At 40.2% G+C, this 19,559-nt stretch overlaps 1 protein-coding gene across 1 annotated transcript in view; it reads right to left on the bottom strand.

The window, feature by feature from the left end:
- The window catches only part of GMDS (GDP-mannose 4,6-dehydratase), a 423,906-nt gene that overhangs the window by 249,759 nt on the left and 154,588 nt on the right, over positions 1–19,559 (bottom strand). The window contains exons 5-6 of the mRNA XM_086608965.1: positions 10,229–10,421; positions 9,270–9,374 (exon numbers count right to left, since the gene is read on the bottom strand). Coding sequence (XP_086465091.1) covers positions 9,270–9,374; positions 10,229–10,421 — 298 coding nt within the window. The remainder of the gene's footprint in view (positions 1–9,269; positions 9,375–10,228; positions 10,422–19,559) is intronic.

Raw genomic sequence — 19,559 nt, 5'->3', positions numbered from 1 at the left:
AAAAATCCATCAGCATTTGGGTAGCAGTGGTTCTCAAACTCCCATGTCCTAGGGCAAAAACTAAGAGAAAGTAGAGAAAACATGATATTGTATTCTCTCTGTTGGCTTGGTTTTAATTTGTCTTCCCATACCAAAGAGCAATCCTGAAGGTTTTTATGGGAAACCTGCTAACTGTGACCTACAACCCTTTGTTTTAACAAGCATCATTCTATAGGGGTGAGATACAACACAGATCAAAATATGCAACTGATATTGCAACATCTAAATAGCATGTGGCATCAAGTTTAATTACAATACAGACTTGAAAACTGTTTGAGAATATTCAAGCTTTTGGACATAGCTTTCATTTGCCAATTGGTGCCTAACAATTAAGTAAAACATATAATTAAATTTTGAGTACCTATTAAAGGCAAATCCTTGAAAAGGAAATATTTTAGCACAGTTGGCAAGGTGTGCACACCTCAACAGTGTGGGAAAGACAACTGACAGTACATACTGCCATAAGTCCTTGTAACACAGCTTAAAATCTGCTCTAAAAATACTTGCAGTTAGGTGAACAAGACTGGCACAAACCAGCAGTCTGTCCCACTGTTGAGATTTTCAGCTATTTCAAAATGGCACAGGTTATGTTCATAAACACAAGGCTTTCATGCACCCTCAAAAAGCACATCGTGCATTTAATGGCCTGAAATCAAACTAACTATACACGCGATGTTTGTGCGTGTGGTTTTGTTTCATATTTTCAAATACACTTTTCTGGGAACTTTCAGTAAGGACTCAGCACAATCCAGGTAGAGAAAAATTTGTTCCAAGTTCAAACCAAATGCTCTGGCCCTAACCTTCTCTCTGACCTTGGATAAAGTAGCTTACCTGCCTAAGACACCGCTACAAAATCCTACCAGATGATGAATCCTATCGGAGGTGACATCTGATTACATTGCATTTCTCATTTATTAGTTTTTAATGAATTCTGAAGACTTTATTATGGAATAATCAGTTGACATTTCCTTCTGCAGTGTTTTTTGAGCCACTAATGGTAGAACCATTTTACTGTGAATTAGAGTGCCTCTTGCTCAGTTTCCCATATTTTAAATGACTGAGTGGGTTAATTTCAAATAACTTCCCCAGAACAACATGCATTTTTAACGGATCTACTTTAAAAATAATTTTCAAAATTATGCAAGACAAAGCAAGTACAGTTCTAATGAGAGGGAATTATTAACCATTGGGAGAGCTATTTTAAAGGAAAACAAGATGCATGCTGCTGAGAAAGTGTTTCAGATACTGAGACGGGCCAGGTAAGTGTGGCAGTCGCTGCATCGTTGCAGCCTGCTGGTCCCTGGCAACTGCTGGGCGCTCTGAAGATGAGCCACAAGCAATTTCCAATGGCTCTTACTTCATAGTCGCAGGGGAACACTGGCATCACTGGTGGTGTTATGTACTAGGAAATAGCCAAAGAAAAACTACACTATTATATCCCATGAGAAATGTATATATTCAAGAGAATTTATGCAAACATCGATAGTAAGGCACGAGTCTTCAGCAGTTTAGGAAATAACTACTAACAATACATAAAACACTAAACATTCATTACTTACAGAATATCAACAATGTAAGATAGATTCATTTATGCAACACGCTTCTTGCAATAATGATGTGACTTTTGCTCTTTGTGTGGATTTTTCCCCTTTCTTGACTCTGACTATCTCAGAAGGACAATGACCTTATTTAAATTTGAGGGAAAACCGCAGGAGGAAATTCGAGTGAACCACAACAGAACGAAATAATCATGTAGGTGCCACTGCAAAAAAAAACCCAAACAGCTCAAGTGACAAAACCAAGAAATACAGAAGTGGTTGACTGTGGCTGAATCTCCACATCTGGGGAAACTGCGTCCTGCAGCACGCTCTCTTGTCCCAGACTCTGGGTACACACAGGCCATGACTTAACCACGCACTGAAAGGAGTTGCTATTTCCCAATTAAACTGATTTCCTTCAGAAAGCATCTCGTAAGCAGCAGCTTGGCTTGAATTCCAACACAGCCCTGGTCTTGGGGAGGAGAGGACTGAAGTCCATCTTTCATGCACAGCCTCTGACCCATCAGCTACTGGGGCCTGAGATGACCACTCTGTATCTGTACCATCTCCTATTCACTCCCCTAATGTTCCAGCCAGGGTAATGGGATACTTGGATAAATGGACTTCTGGCTGAAACCACTACAGCACTCTCTTCTTCCGACTTTCTCCAAACTCCACATTCACTTTAAGCTAGTTTGTGAAATGTGAGATATAAAACTCCTGATTCTTGCCTATATTTCACTTCATGTTCTCATTTACACATATGCAAATAAGCACAATGGTCACATTTTTCATTGTGTTTTACCCAAGGATAAATAAATGTAACAAAGGGGAAAAAAAAAAGGGAAATAGGCACCCAGTACACATTCATTCTAAAAACCTTGTTACAAGTTTGTGCCATAAGAATATTATAGGTGAGATACATGCTCTGACCACTCCATTTTCCATTGCTGACTTCTATATCTTCCATAACATTTTATGTCAAAGTTTTGGGCTAATATTTCAGTAGAGAAAAAAAAGTCTGCAAATTCTTAGTTTAAAAATTAACACTTATACCTGCTAATATAACTTGAGAAAAGTTAAGAATTGCATGGTAAGGTTTTCTAAATTTAGTGGTTTAGACATTTTGTAAATTGTGTGAATGCTCTGCTTTTTTTATTTTATTAAAAAAGGTTGAAATCAATCATGCAAAATAGCGAAAACTGTAATCTACTTTCTTCTCAACATGGAATAAGCCACAAGGGAGCACATGATTTAATGACAAGAAGATGCATCTGATAAGATAATAATTCGCTCAAGGAGAGATCTGGGTTGCGAATGCAGCTGTTCCAAAAATCTAAACCCACAGGCAAGAAATTACTTCGTTTGTGTATAAGCTATATCCATAACTATTTAGATAAACTGGTGACTGACCTCAGAAAAGTGCATCAGATAGAGAGAAGCACAGAATCAGGGCTACTTTGAGATCAAAAAGAAAAACTATTTAAGAGATGGTAGAGATTCCCACAAATTATCATTGCGAAGACTGAATCAAAAAGATTTCAGTAATTACTGAAATCTTTCATCGATGACTCCCCTGATAAAAATATCTCACTATATCCTGATTCAGCTCACCTACACGGTTGTTTTGCTCCCACATATGACGAGTTCCACAGCTCAGAGCTGGACTGCCTGGATGCCCGCAGCTAAGCACACATAGAATCATAGAATGGTTAGGGCCGGAAGGCACCTTCAAAGGCCATCTAGTCCAACCCCCCTGCAAGGAACAGGGATATCTCCAACTAGATCAGGTTGCTCAGGGCCTCATCCAACCAGGCCTTGAACATCTCCAGGGATGGAGCATCCACCACGTCTCTGGGCAATCTGTTCCAGTGTTCTACAACTCTCATGGTAAAAAATTTTTTCCTAATATCCAACCTGAATCTACCTCCCTCTATTTTAAAACCATTACCCCTTGTCCTATCACAACTGGCCCTCCCTTCGGTTCTTATTTCAGAAGTCTGGTACAGCTTTCAAAACACAAGCTGATGGAAGGAAGCCCACTCATATTCTGGTGTGATCGCACTGCCTTCATATATCAGTACTGGCCACTACTAGGAAAGTGACTCCAGAACTCCAGATGATTTATTAGCAACATAAAAATTAGACAAAAATCTCTATATATTGTGATGTGCTCTGATCAGTACTATCTAATTAGTCAGTGTCAGGTTCAACATCAGGACAATTAACCAAATTCACTTGTTCTGTAAGGTCAGACCTTTTTCATAGGAAAACATCAGCACTTAAGTAAAATAGCAGAGAGGTATTACCTGGCAATTTTCGACTATTACAGTCAATATTACTGTAAATCCATCTGTACAAGTAGACCCTAATGCCCACATTTATCCCCACTGACCTTTGACTGCGTGTGTAGATAAGAAAACACCTGCATGGATCACTTAGCAGGATCAGTCTCACAGCAGGGAGAAAAAGCCAGTAAGAATGCATGTCTTCAGGACACTGCATGCTTTCTCTGTCGAGACATGCAAACTAAAAAGCATGAAATGATCTTGGCTGCTACATAGCACACAACTGTCTGAGTAACTGCTTTTACATTGGCCATGGTACCTTGCCATCAAGTTTTCAGTATGCCAGGCAGATGATCCCTGATGATGCTAGCCAGACTGCGTTCTTCTCATCCAGCAAGGAGTCAGCAAGACACGAGCGACGCTCTGCTATTCAGATGTGCTCGTGGGATGGGAAATTTTGTATTAAATGAGAGAGATGTAGCTCTGTGCTGAAAATTTTACACACTTATATCTTTCACAGGCCCAAACTTACAGAATGAGCACCTGCAAAAGGCCTTAATATTTCCAATGATTTCAGGTTGACCAAGCTCCTCTTGTGCAGAACGTGTGTAAGGAGACTAGCAATTAGTCTCCTCAACCAAAGAAACGAGAAAGGGAAATCTGGCAGATACTGGCTACATCTCCTTACAGGAGATGTAGAAGAGCAGCTGTTACAGTAGGGATTGTAGGGATTTCTTGTGAAAGTCAGTAGCAGATGTCACCATCTGCTTCTGCCCTCTCTATGAAATAGAGGCAAAAGGGAGACTGAAAGCTTGTTAAAAAAAAAGGTAACAACAAAAAACAAACTCAAAAGATACCCAAACAGGCTTGCAGTGAGTGAGGGAACCTCTTACATGCTTCCCCTTGACAAATCTGTGATCCAAACGCAAAATAAATGCAATGAACACTCCCCATTCTCTTTAAATCGTGATTTCTTTTCATTCTAATCTTACTGCATGTACTTTGACAACCTTCAGCCTGCAATCTAACACCTAGCCATTTCCTCCCCGGCTGAAAGAGATCACAGAAATGAGCAGTTGTATCCTGTCCCTCTGGCTATACAGCAATGGTCTGATGACAACTGCTTTTCCAGGGTTGGTATCAAACATACAAAAATTCCCTACTGAATGATCTACACAATGATGTCATGTGTGGAGGCAAAGTATTTATTACTTAGGGGGAAAAAAAACCCAAAACACAACAAAACAAACAAAAAAACCCAAACAAAACTTCTGTTGCATTGTGTCAGGAAACATGCTGTGCATGTTTGTACATCTTGGCAGATAAAGATCAGATGAGGCAAGCAATGAAGTGGTTAACTAAATCGGAAAGTTATCTCAGACATCCAAAGGCACATCTCATAAACCTGAGAAAACTTCTTACACAGAACCGAGGAAAAAAAAAAAGGAAAGGCTTGTCTGGGAAGAAAGAAATGACACTGTCAACAAGTAGTTTGTTTTCTCACAGAGAAAAAAGTATTAGTGAGATCCAGAGCCCAGTGAAAGAACAGGAATCACTCCAGTGGTGTAAAAAAGGCTTGGATCGAGCCCCAGCTTTCCTGAAAACTAGACTTGCTAATGGCCTCACTCTTCCACTGTCAAAACTGTCATCTCACTAAACGGAAATACCTTTCCAATATTGCTATAGGTTACACATTTTCCACACTGGTAATACTGGGAGCCACATTCAACCACCACCAGTAACTTACTGGTCACCACCTCGCCTATTTGGTATCCCAAAACGTTGTCTTGCAAAAAAACCCCACACAAAACAAACAAAACAAAACACCAAACCAAAAAAAAAAAAACCCACAGCATTCTGGGAAGGTCTTTTTAGATTTTCTTTTGTTTGTTTTTGGAAACAGAGGCCACTTTTTAGCTTACTACCACTGTAGAGAGCATTTTTCTTTTCCGCTAATGTCATATTTAGACAATAAATAAGCTTCAGGAATGGAAGATTGCATTCTCTTTTGGCATTGTGAAAAATCAGCAAACATCTGAGCTACACCTGGATAAGAAGTGATGAAAGTAACTCAAGAAACCACGTTTAGCAAGGTATACTGCTAATTCGGGGCTTTTCCCCAAAAGCAAGCAGATTATGCTTATCTTACATTACCAGACCATCACTGGAAGTATATGCCAAACCCTCAGCTGGCATAAATCAACATGACCCTATTCACTTCAGTGCAGCCGTGTTGATTTATGTGAGCTGAAAAGCATCTGCTGGTCAAAAAGTGACTATTTGGTCTTACAAAACTATAAAAGTGACTAAGAAATGAAAGGTAGTTGGTATAATATAAAGAAAAAAATTAGGAGGGAAGTACTACAGAAAGATTAATCTTAATAAAATATACATCTGCTTTGAGCCTAACAAAGCCACTTGTTCTACTCCAGATGAGATTTTAGATAATATTCTCTGTTGTTACATACATACGTATCTCTTGAATACGGACCCAAGTATTTGTGCGATGTAATAATGCTCTACTATTCCCAAATCAAGATGTAAGGCTCAAATAGTGCTTTCAACTAACCTGGAATTTATCATTGGTGGGTTTTTTTGAAGTCACCGTGGCTGTCAGAACATGAAACATCCCACACAGCAAAGTTAAGTGTTCAGATTTGCAGTATAGTGTCACATCTTAAGAACTACTCCTCTTACAGTCCTTCTCTTACGCAGAAAAAGAGCAAGATACAAGTCAAAAAAAAAAAAAAAATCAAATAAGCTTCTCAAAGCCAGAACTTATCTCAAGCCTTGGACATTTCAAGAAATAGGAAGCCTCTCAAATTAGACTTTAGCACTCTTCACCTTTATGAACTGTGTGTAGCCTTCCCTGTTATTATACAGGCTACATGCCATTAGCTACCGGTGCTCCTTTCCGAATTAAAACCAGAAAGGCTAAGAAGAATTGGTATACATTCCTAAATTCCTTTCTCAGGGAAGCAGTTATTGAGATTAAACCAGTCTCATTTTCACTAGGCTCATGTCCCAGCAGTACAATATCTGATCTGTAAAGAGAGATCGAGAAGCAAAATCTTTACAATTGTTCAACTCAGCCTCAATGACCAGCAGCTAACAGCCACTCAGCAGACAACTGCAATTCATCATCCTTCACCAGCACTACTGGTACTTCAAATTCAAACACTTCTGTATTTGATCACAGCCTACACTCGGGCTGCCAGGTGTCAAACATGCCTTCTGTTGGTCCTTATCATCACCCTATAGTGTAACACTGCTTATGGATGCTTGCCTACAAGAAATACCAGGATCTGTTTCTTCACAGTCTTTCCGTGTCAATATTCACTGTAGGAAGCTTACAAAAAACTTTCAGAGGTATGATTAACACTCCAAATACTGAGAAAAAAAACCCAAAAACGGACTGTCTGCCTGGACTTCAGCACTTCAGTAAGTGGCACTGCCACGATCCTCTGTTCTCCACTGGCCCCCTGGCATTATGTTTCATGTGGACAAGATGCACTTAGTATCACCATCAATGGTGAGTTACAGTCAAGCAATTCAGTGTAACACTAAACCAGCTGGAATAATGGCATGAAATATTGGAATACAATATGTATTTGTTTATTTAGATAGTTCAAATCTCTGAAATCAGTAGATTAAAACAAAAAAAGACCAAACCATAAGACGTTTTAAAACTTGCATGTGTATTACCATCTCTGCATAGGAACCAGAAATCTCAGTTAAATCCTCTTTTCCTCCCAAAGACTTTGCAGTCCTCAAAAACATTAGGAAAGTGACGAACAGCTGTTAAGTAACATCCTTAAAACTACTTTGCTTCTGTTTTGTTCTCTGTGTAAGTTTTCAGACATTCTCCCACAAAAACACTAAGCAAATGGCACTGGGCTGTGGTTACAGTTGCTCTTACTGCACATACTCCCACTAAGGCCAACGGAGTCAATAGAAACCATTTCTAAAATTCCTGTTCATGGCACAAGGGGCTTAAATCTGTCCCCAGCACATACACGCCACCAAAAGTACAGCCTGAGACTTAAAGCACAGACTGGGGTTCTCCACGGGGACAATAAACCTGTTGAAAAGAGACTTTGGATTGGAAGCTCCAAGTGTCAAAGTGGAACAAACGTCAGAGGGATCAAAACAGCAACAAACACTAAAGTTTCCCTCTTCCAAAATGGCACAAGCCTATAGAGTGGCAGTACAAATGTTAAATGTGTTCCTATAATTTCCAGCTCATCCTGTAGCTCCTTAGTGTTACTAGAAACTGTGCCAGGCTACTATTTCCCCTTGCATATTCTCTCATTCTTTGTGTCAGTCAAAAGGCTTTAACTGCATCGCAAAAACTCCAAGTGATTTGGACATCAGTTTGTGCAGTGCACCAAGATTACATTGCAGTGCACTGCTTCAAAGAAAGCAAAGTATTGGAGCTTCCAAATGAAACAATCCAGTGAATTTTATTGTCTTTTGATTTTGAACTTGTACTGTCATCTGCTCCAGGGAAGTGATGCACCAACTTATACCACCAAGTATCTGATGCACCACTCACTGTAAAGGCTGCCTACCCAGTGTACTGCAAGGTTCCACAGCTGTAAGTGACTCTCAAAGACCAAAATAAATACTCAAATCCTATTGACACTCACTCTTTTTTTCCTCTTTTTTTTTTTTAAATAGAGTTGCAATTATGGTCTATTTTATATTTTTAAGTATGATTAAAATTCATGCCAGGCTATAATTTATATAATTGCATTCCTGTAAAACTTGAATTTATTTTTCATTTAGGAACAGACCGCAATAAAAGCCTTCTGCACTGGGAATCCAGTTTTCTGTGTTAATTTAAAGTTTAATTTTAGAGCGTTTTCTACAGCCACAGTACTTTAAGGGCAGAGGAAAGCTGTCATTGTATAAGAGGCTTATAATCAACTGTGGACTTCTACTCAAACTGAATTCCAATATTAATTCTTCATAAAGCACTGCAAGAAGAAAAGGGATGATTAAGTAGAATTTAAGCTGCATTGCTATTAAGGATTAAACCAAAAGGCATTTTAAAGCCATGTGTTGAAAGCCATCTTGTCAGAAGTTATGGGCCATAATCCACAAATTTCCAAAATATGCCAGGCTGTACTCATTAGTCTTAAGAATTCGGAGAGTCTATTATTTCTGCCTCCTAATTTGACATCTCTATGCAAATAGAAATCTTGAGTACAAGTCACACCTGAAATTGCACGTTACGCAGTTGCCTACCTAAATGTTTAGAAAGCTTTAACATTTTAACCTGAACTTATCAAGAGGGAAAGAAAACTCAGGGACGTTACGACATGATTGCGGTCTCTAGAGAGCACCGATACACAAAATCAGACACGCAAAGTCAGGAAGAGTTTCACGTGGATTTTCTAACCTCTCCTGGGGCTTTCATGATTGAAGAGGATGCCGTTCACAGCAAAGAGGTTGTAGGCTTCTCTGAAGTTCACCACAATCCAGTAGGCATACAGTTTTGCTGCTCCTACAAGAATAATTTTGAAGTGTTACATACACCCGCTCTGCTCGTACACACCTCAGACACACACACACATCTCACACGCAGGGTGAAGCCCACATTTCAACAACGGAGTGCATTAGCCTTTGATTAGCTCCTTACTTGTGTCACAATTCATATGGAAAAAATATCCAGCCCAGTAAACAGGAAAACACTTTTTCTGTGCAACCTCTGAACTCACTGGGAAGCGTTAGGGCATTTTCTCACTTGTTTTTTTTTATGCACACTCAAGCACAGCTCTTTTTCTTTTACAATATAATTAACACGGCCAGAGCGTGTGAAATACACCACTGTGGTGACCTCTGCTAATAAAAAAAAAAAAAATTACTTTGGAGGAATAAAAGCGAAAATCTGATGCCTTAACACTCAAATTGATTTGAAACTTTACCACCAAAGTCCTCCGCGCACATTGCTTTAATAAGTGTTTCAAATTTCAGGCGAGTTCATGAAGGAAGAAGTGAGCTCTTGGGATTTTTTTCATTTAGGCAACAAAAAATATGAAACCTTATCACTTCAGCAGTACCTCACAACCCTTTGTGAAGGAAGAGCCACCCATCCCGCCCCCACCTCCCCAAGAGCTCTCTCTGCTTCTGAGTGGAATGAACACGGTCTTGTGAAGTGAGATGCTAATTTCCAACCCCCGGGCCATGGCAGCAAATATTTCTTATATAGTAACTCATAAAAGTATGCCTCTCGACATGTCTAGTCACTTTAGCTCTATCGTCATTCTAATCTCACACCCAAATGACTTCAGCTCTGAGACACGAGAGGGGAGAACGGAGAGACAGACACTACACACACCCCCCATCAGCCATCCTCACCGTAAGGCGATCTTGGGTAAAAAGGGGTGGTCTCCTTCTGTGGGATTTCTTGCACTTTTCCAAAAAGTTCACTGGTGGAGGCTTGGTAGAACTTCACAGAGTTGATAAGGCCACAGGTCTTAATAGCATCTAGGAGCCGTAAAGTGCCAACCCCATCGACGTCAGCAGTATATTCTGCTAGGTCAAAAGAAATCTTGGAGCGAGAAAGAAATAAAACAACATCAATTTTACTAGGGGAACTAGAACATGCTGTAATCATGTACAACCAAAGTAATACATCACTTGTCACAGACCCTCTAGACACTTTTGTACAGAGTAGATGCTCAGTTTACAAAAGTACCCTCAAAGGATTTCTAAGAATAAACAAGTAGTTCCATAAATAGCAGAACGAAATGACTAGTGTTCCCTGATCTCTCTCTCAGGATTATTTTCCCATGTGAAGTAAGGGGTCAGCCTCCCCACAGCGGGAGCATTACCAGGCTCTCTCTCATCTCCACAGCTGCCAATTTTCACAATATTCACTTGGGCTGAATATTTTTGACACACTTGAATTTGGTTAAAATTGTCCAAAATATATTTTAAAAAAAAAAAGTTAGGTTAGATGGACAGCATGACTACATAAACATTTATTAAGAAATATCCACAAACTTTAAACACAGTCCAAAGTTTTGCAATTTAAACACAGATTAAAATGGTGAGAAGACTGGAAATATCTGCTATCAAATGAGACTCTCAACCCCATCTGACTAAGGTGTACCAGAGCTGTGGCTTTTGCACAGGAGTCAGGTGGGTGATGAAGTGGGAGAGCAGAGCAGAAATATCCAAAAGAAACCACCCATCTCCTCCAGCTGACATATTCTTCCAAGTATGATAATAAAGTCATGCGTGCTGCTGGGCCAAGACTCCCCTTTCTCTCCCCACTCCAGCAGTTCTCAAGTATCTTTATGATGAGCTTGATCATGACACAGGGCACGAAACAACACTTGAGCCTAAGCTTTCAGAGTGTATAAAAAATTTTATTAATTATATTCCTTGCATTTGCAGAAACAAAATAAAAACTGGAAAAAGTAAGCTGAAGGTAAAAGATATGTTGTGACCACCTCAATCTGCACGAAGGAGAAAAAAGGCTCAGAAAGGAGCTCGCTACACTTGCATGGTGGATATGGGCTGGTTGTTCAGATGTGCCAGTGGAGCTCAAGTCTGAAGAGTTTTCTCCCACTGGTGCCCATCACAGAGACACACTGCAATCATGGAATGGTTTGGGTTGGAAGGGACCTTCAAGATCATCTAGTTCCAACGCTCCTCCATTGGCAGGGATACCTTCCACTACACCAGGTTGCTCAAAGCCTCATCCAACCTGGCCTTGAACACTTCCAGGGATGGGGCATCCCCAACTTCTCTGGGCAATCTGTTCCGGTGCCTCACTACTCTCAGAGCGAAGAATTTCTTTCTGACAATCTAATCGAAATCTCCCCTCTTTCAGTTTAAAGTCATTACCCATTGTCCTATCACTACACGCCCTTGTAAAAAGTCTCTCTCCAGTTTTCCTGTAGCCCTTTTAGGTACTGGAAGGCTGCTAGAAGGTCTTCCCAGGAGCCTTCTCTTCTCCAGGCTGAACAACCTCAACGCACTCAGCCTGTCTTCATAGGAGAGGTGCTCCAGCCCTTGGATCATCTTCACAGCCCTCCTCTGAACTCACTCTTAACAGGTCCCTGTCCTCCTTACATTGGGGGTCCCAGAGCTGGACTCATTACTATGGGTAGGATCTCACAAGAGCAGAGTAGAAGGGCAGAATCACAATCCTCCTTCCTTCTAGAACCCAATATTTTGCTTCTGTATGTTGGTTTAAAAATGTTTCCTGTTTCTACTGCCAACATCAGAAAAAAGGACAGGGGAATGGACCTTTAGAGCAATTCTCCTGCATTGTCCATTGCCCCGACCAAAGGAAGAATTACTCTACCTCTGCTCCCTCTAGTTGTTGACTGACTTTCAGGAACGATTTCTGGAGTGACGGCAATGTAACAGTCTCTTTATATGATCTAGCCTAGAGGTTAGTGTGACACTACCCAAGTCAGAGAGTACAAATCTATGATCCCCCCTCTTCATTAGTCTTCAGTGACAGGACAACTACTAATGGAGCAGAGGGCAAATGACCATAGCTGGACAAGCTGAGCTATCGCAGTGGGAAACCTGTCACTTACCAGGTATTTTTTTCAAGCTCTCTGCAGATTCAGACAGCTCGCCCTGTATTCGTTTCTCCTGCTAAGCTGCTTTCCCTATTTGGTAATCACTAGAGGTTTAAGGCTTATTTACACAGCAGATGAAATAAAAATAATTAGATTAATTTGAATTTGCACTTATGGTTAATTTAATACAGGTATGAAAGAATCCAATCTGTGTTACTGTGCTCCAAAATAAAAATGTTCTCACATAGTTTTGATCTGAAGTGGCTAATGGTATGAACAAAACCAAACTTAAAAAAAAAAAAACAGAAAGGAAAAAAAAAAGAGAAACCTGATACTTTGGCTTGTTAACCTGGTATGACCCAGCTGAAATTGAGCACTGATCTACTGAGAAGTGCTGAGGATTTTTTGGTTTAATCCATTTGGCACAAAGATGACAGTCACTTAAGGTCTCTCAGCTTTGCCATCAGAGTAAGTCTCGGGAAAACATCTTAATGAATAAGTGACACAGCCAATAATGCACTAATGAACATAATTTAATATATTTACATATGGCTAGGACCTTCACATATTCACAATAACATCCCAGCTCTCTAAGCAAGGGTAAAACTCTTACTAACTATAGCAAAACCAGGAATTCACCTTTATTAAGGTATTGTTTCCAACAAATAACCTGCTAAAAGCACCACCCCTAAAGGCAAATCTTTGCTTACGTGTTCTACTATGAGAGTAAATGGCACGTGTAGCTGAGGTGGTCTTAAATCAGAGATCCCAGATGACAAAACCTCCTAAGCAGCGCAGCAACGAGCCCGCGGCAGCAGTACTGGGGACCAGTTTCACAAGAGATGCTTTTCCCTAGTGCCTTAGGAATGACCTCAGTCTTCACCTCGAAAAATCCCTCCCTGGGGTGTGAGGTAATTCTGCCTCCATGCTGGCAGGGCCTGTGTGTCCCTGGGCAGAAACCCCCAGCTTTGTGCCCCTTTGGTGGTTTTGTAACGCGGACTATTGTTCACCAGGGACGGGACTCGGACTGCTAAACTCATTTCTTTTTGGAGTGCAGGTCAGACTAGAATGGCATTCATGAAAGTAAAAAATAGTTTTATCCACCAAAACCTGCGACACCAAAAAAGATGGACTTTGTGCAGAGTAGGGGCAGTAAGGTGGCAAATCAGATAAATGCACACTGGATTTTAATTTGATTCTAATTCAAAGTTAACAACGCGAAGGAGTTTTATAAAATACAGGATTAAATAGTTACAAATGAAGCAGAGCAGGAAAAGGTGAGGAGTTATCCATTACCACGTTAGTTCCCTCTCCTTATGCCCTTTATTTCATGCAAGACCAATAAGAAGACAAGAGTAAAAAAAATAAAATGCAGGGCCCTCATTAAGAGCAGCGTGCAAGAGAGAAATGACTTGCATGCACAACACAAAAAAAGACCATGGCCTGAGTTACAGAAACCAAATATCAAAACAGATTCAACATATTTTACTCACAGAAATAATCTTTGCTGATGCACTGGGCTCAGTGGGACTGTCTGAGAGAGTAAAAACTTGATGGAAATGACTGTAAAGGCAGGTGTATGAAGGCTAAAAACAAGCCACCCTTTCTGAAAGATTACACATTTATCCAGTGGAAAAAAAGAGCTGAGAGCTCATCACCTACAGATGAGAGTTTTCAAACAGCCTAATTTATGGCAACTCTCTTAAGTGCTGCATTAGGAAGCTCGTCTCCCAGTACACCAGTAAACACAGTGGTGAGTCAGAGCAGAAACTCTAATAGAGATGCTCTTGATAACGCTTTGGAGAAACTATATGCACACACTAGTTTTTAAATTTAGCTGCCTAAGACAGATGCTCCATTCTAACCTCAAAAATCCAAAACTATCAGTTGCTGTCAACTGCGTAAAGCAAGCCACGCAACTAACAACTTTTTTTTGAAGAAAACACCTGGAGTGTTTGTAACGACTGGAGCAGGGAAAAGAAGCTTCTTTGTCTGGCAGTAACTTTAAACCTGAAAGCTTTCTCAAAGAGTATTGAAGGCATGGATCCAATACTTCTTTGCCCTCTTTGGACAGACTTTGGGACAAAAGGAAAGCGTGACATATCAACAAAACAGAAGTTGTCTACTTGGAACACGTTAGTCTGAGCGACCTTGGCACTCCCTTCCCAGGTACAACGGAGACACCGTGCTTTTGCAGTTGTCATCGTTGATCTCTGGAGATACTGTGAATGCATACGCTTAAGGTGTGTCTAAATATTTCATTTGATAGGTAGTGATAACAGTGTGTCATTAGAAGTGGATAGAACAGTAAGGATACACTCAAATCCTTGGTTAAAAGTACTTCAGCTCCAGGTTTTCAGGTCCTGGACACCTTGCAGAATTGGCTCAAAGAATACTAAGGAGAACCTGACTCCTTTCGTACATGGGACTTCTATATACTGAAGTATCTTCACTGATGGATTCATCCCTAATATAGTACATTTAAAATACATTCTTGGACAAATAAAAATTTCCACAGCAACGCTAACCCACAGGATGATAAAATTTTCTTGAGAAAAACATCATCTCATGAGTGATAACATTCCCGGAATCACAGGACACAATATGAATACACTGAACCACGTTATGTCTCTTCTTTCACGCAGCTCCAAGAACTACGATGAGTTTTGTGAACAGGTTTCTACTTTTTGAACTTGAACTCTTGTTTTCCACCCCCATTTCTTTCTTTCTTTATAATCACCACATTCAATCTTTACAAGAGATTTGAATGTAATAGAACAATGTTTTAAATATGACGTTTCCCAACTGATCATTCAAAATCAAGCTTAGCAAGGTCTTTAACAAGATTTGAAAGCTTACTGAAAACTATCTAAATGAAAACATATGGGTCTTACTCTCTACAAGAACACATTCCTATCATGTCTATGAGTACTATATACAAGCCTGCAGACTTAATAATACTTGTTTCTAACTAATGAGTTGTCAACAGTGGCGATATTCTGAAAATAAGTATCAATTTAGCACGCACACAGGTTTGGCTTTGTGAGATGCTTCATCTCTGTTTTGTCATTTGGAATAATCCAACAGATGGGCTGCAATCAGATTAACTATTAGCTCTCAATCGAAAACAGCATGTGCTAGCAGAATATGCTTCAATGCTCCACCTACGGAATATGAATAATCATTTGAAATTTCATCTTCTTCTTACAGGCTTTACAGTTTCCGAAGATGGGATTTCTGGAAAGCTGGTGTTGTAAGAGGGAAGCTTATGTGAAGCTCCAGGAGGAAATAGGATAATATAAAAGTAAACTATTATTCTTTCACTGCAAAAGCAAAGGTGGCTAACCTAACCATAACATTAAAGTAAGCATTTTTGCTCTCCTGAAAAGACTCACAGTAGATTCTTCAGATTTATCAGAGTAGAAGGTATGTATCAGGTCTCTTTAAGCATTGGGAAAGGTTTACACCTGAGAAGCAAATCACAAAGTGGAAAAACTGCTGAGAAATGTTTCAAGACACAAGTTTCACAATGGTTACTCCGTTGTATTCTTTAAAATCAATTCTGTTTGCTTTGAATATTCAGTGTGCCTTCCACTGCCAATAAAAACCACTGGGATCACTTATATCACCTCAGTAAACAAACTGCTCAACCCCTAGGAACAGGCATTTAAAGCATAACATTCCAGTTGTTAAATCTAATACAGACTATGGGCCAAGCATTCCTATAAAGTCCTAACACACTGGAAAAAAAAAAACCAACAACCTAAGGATTCTAGGAAATTAAAGAATCTGGGGGGAGCTGGGTCGTGCCAAAGGGATGGAGAAGAACTTATATATCTACAAAAACGTCAGGTAACCTTCTAGGAGGATATGACAATTCCTCTTTCCCCCAACACCTTAACTGGTAACAAATGCTTAACTCATTGCCCTCTCACCCAGTAAAAGTAGTAGTTGAAAGATACCAAAACCCCCTAAACAACTATACATTTTTTGTTATAGAGAAAAATAATCAATTCAACAGCTCTGAACTGCTTATTATTAAGCAACACTCTTGATAGCTTAAAGCCCTATCAAACTTCTTAGCTAAATAGAACTTGCCTGAAAAAATAAGGACTGAAATTTTGGCAAAAAGAAATGTGTCTTTTGCATATTTACCTTCTTTCCTATTTCTTTCTTTGTTCTCTCATTAATAAAGCAGAAAAAATAAAGTGATTTATATAAAATTAGAGTAATAGGACAATATGTTTATAAGCAGAGAATTAGTAAGGAGAAAGTTTTATAAGTAGAACCTGAAGTAAAAATTTCTTCCTAAAATTCCTGTTAACCCAAACCATTCATAATATTGCTGCAGCAGCAGACCTTGGATAACCTGGATTTTCAAGTCACTCATGATGCAAAGGAATAAGCAGGGCAGCTGATAAAAGACCTGCTTCTCTGCCAGTGCTTACGTCGGGGTCCCAGTGGTTAAGTTCCACTGCAGCACTGTCATGCTCTGGACCACCGGCAGAGTGAGCAGAGAGACTTCTCGAAGTGGTCAGAAGTTTGGTTTTGATGTCAGTGGGCCAGTATTCCACCTTCACCTCTAAGTGAGAAGACCCAAACCACAGTGCAAAAATAAGCTGTTTGCTGTTAAGTGATCCGATATAATCCTTCGTTATCTTCCATGTTCTACAACCTGCCATAAACCACAACAGACTCTGCTTCAGGGACCAGCTCGGTCTTATACGAGTAACCCCAAAGTGGTTTTCGTCACACAAAAAAGAGGAGCTTGAATGTAAACCTGTTCATTGCCCCCAACACAGGCACATGCCTTTATGTCCTCAAAAGGAGCACAAATGAAGGGTGAAGCAGGGCTGAGGTCGTTCATAGAATCCTAGAATGGTTTGGGTTGGAAGGGACCTCAAAGATCATCTAGTTCCAACCCCCCTGCCAAGGGCAGGGACATCCTCCACTACACCAGGTTGCCCAAAGCTCCCCACCATTCATTCCTCCAAGCATATCAAGACCTGGGAAATGTGCTGGGGGAAAACAACAGGTGGGATGAAGCAGAGGTCTCACAACAGAAGTGTATTTCTAAGCCTGAAAAAAACTTACTCAGGATAACAACAACAGCAAAACTACACATCACCTTTCACTATGTCCCCAAAGGTCAGGCACTGTAGAATCCAAAAGCTGCTACTACTTTTCCACTCCAAGAGCACTAAAAAGTTAACGAACAGCTAATACTGCTATTGCCCACACGAGATGCAGCAGGAGTGCTGCTAGAAGCCCCCAACCACCTTGCAGTTGAACTACCCTCCATCAGAGCTTTCCTTTAGGGGCAGCAACTTTCTTTGTGTAGCTGAACCACTCAAGGATAAGGGGCAAGCAGTCCCTAACATACTCCACAGTGTATGTCCGTGTGGCAACTTCTGATGGTTTGGCTTGGGTAAGTTTTCCTTATAACTCTCCTCCTGATTAATTTCAAGTTCTCAAGGGAAACTCTCTGAACTAATATTCAAAAAGAAATAGCTTGACATTATTAAAACAGATTTCCTTTTTGCTCTTATGAGTAAAAGCTACTACTTGGTCTTTGCTGGGGAAGAAAGAGAAAAATCAAATTCAACACAAAGCAGAGAATAAGATTGGAGAAATACTCCCTCAGTAGTTAAGGTTTTATATTTATCAAACTCGTAGGGTTTGATAGTTGGATTAATTATTCAGTTTCTTTCACAAGTGGCTCCTCAGAGCTCCCTGGCAAACTGCAGGCACAGTTGTAAATTCAGCTCACGAGGTCATCACGTTCACCTTTGCCTCCAAAGTAGCCCACTGGTAAACGCCTCACCAGTTCAAAGGTGTAGAAGAACCACCATTATTTTTTAAATTTTGATGCCACAATCCTTAAATTGGAATATCCATTCCTTTTGAGGTCCATTATAATAAAATAAAGTAACTTACATCCCGTAAAGTTGTATTGGCTGCTAGCTATTGACTGAAAGGTGTGTTCTAGAACAGTTCTCCAAACAGAAGTAGTCTGTAAATGGTTTATTCTGCATATTGACTGGCTAATTTAATGGATTAATTTAACAGACTAGATTAAAAGAAAATCGCCAGAGACAGGTCAAAAGGCAATGGACACAAGTTGAAACACAAAAAATTACATTTAGATATCAGGAAAAAAAGTTCACAACTTGGAGAGTCTAAGACCGAAACAGGTTGTGGAGGGAAGTTGTGGCCTCTCCACCCTTGGAGATACTCAAAACTCAACCAGACATAGCCCTGAGCCACCTGCTGTGAGCTGGCCCTGCTTTACGGTCCGGATGACATTTGGAGCTTGCTCCCAAACTAAATTATTGCACAATCTTAAGGAGACAGGGAGATGTGATTACAACAGTGTGTTTCAATGTTCAGACATATAGCACCATCCATTGAGTAGAACGCGACCGTACAGCGTGCAGCAACGAGCCCTGATCTCGTAGAAAATCAGCGATTTCTACTGGGGGAGTGGAGAGTTACTGACAGCAACTTTTCGGAGGCACATAGTCCAACTTGCTATTCATCATCTCTCCTCCACAGAAGAACTTCGGATAGAGGAATGCTCAGATCTGATAGTGAAAAAACACCAAAGCGGAGGAGGAGAAGTAGGAGGGGTATCACAGAACATGAGATTCAGTATGGCCATAAACCTTTGTCACAAAAATGTAACCTCCCCATTAGTTTTGCTTATCTTCTCATCCATTTGTTATTAATTTGATGGAACTGGGGAGTTGTCAGGGTTATGCGATGCAGGGGATTTATCTTGCAGAACAATCTCCAACCCACTGTTCAAAGTCTTTAGTTTCAAATTACAGAGATTAGAAAAGAAGCTTTTAAAAAAGAAGCGTCGATTATTTATTCCTTTTCAGCACAACTTTGTTCAGGGATAGTTTCAACAATACACATGTTTACCCAAGTTTGTAAGCACAAGGCACAAGCAGCAAAGTCAGGATGGGCTTCGACGTTTCAGATTTTGTGCCTTCTATGGAAAATGACACTGTAACACCCTAAAAGCTTGCTTACATATTGAAGTCCAGCTGTGCCAGAAGCTCTAAATGCTATTTAGTAGAAAGACAAAAGGGGGCAACTTGCAGAGTCACTAGAGAACGTTCAAAGGGAGATGTAAAAAG

This window comes from Tauraco erythrolophus, chromosome 3 (assembly GCF_009769465.1).
Source record: "Tauraco erythrolophus isolate bTauEry1 chromosome 3, bTauEry1.pri, whole genome shotgun sequence".
Lineage (NCBI taxonomy): Eukaryota > Metazoa > Chordata > Aves > Musophagiformes > Musophagidae > Tauraco > Tauraco erythrolophus.
The sequence above is the reverse complement of the archived record's forward strand: the minus strand, read 5'-3'. Positions and strand labels throughout refer to the sequence as shown.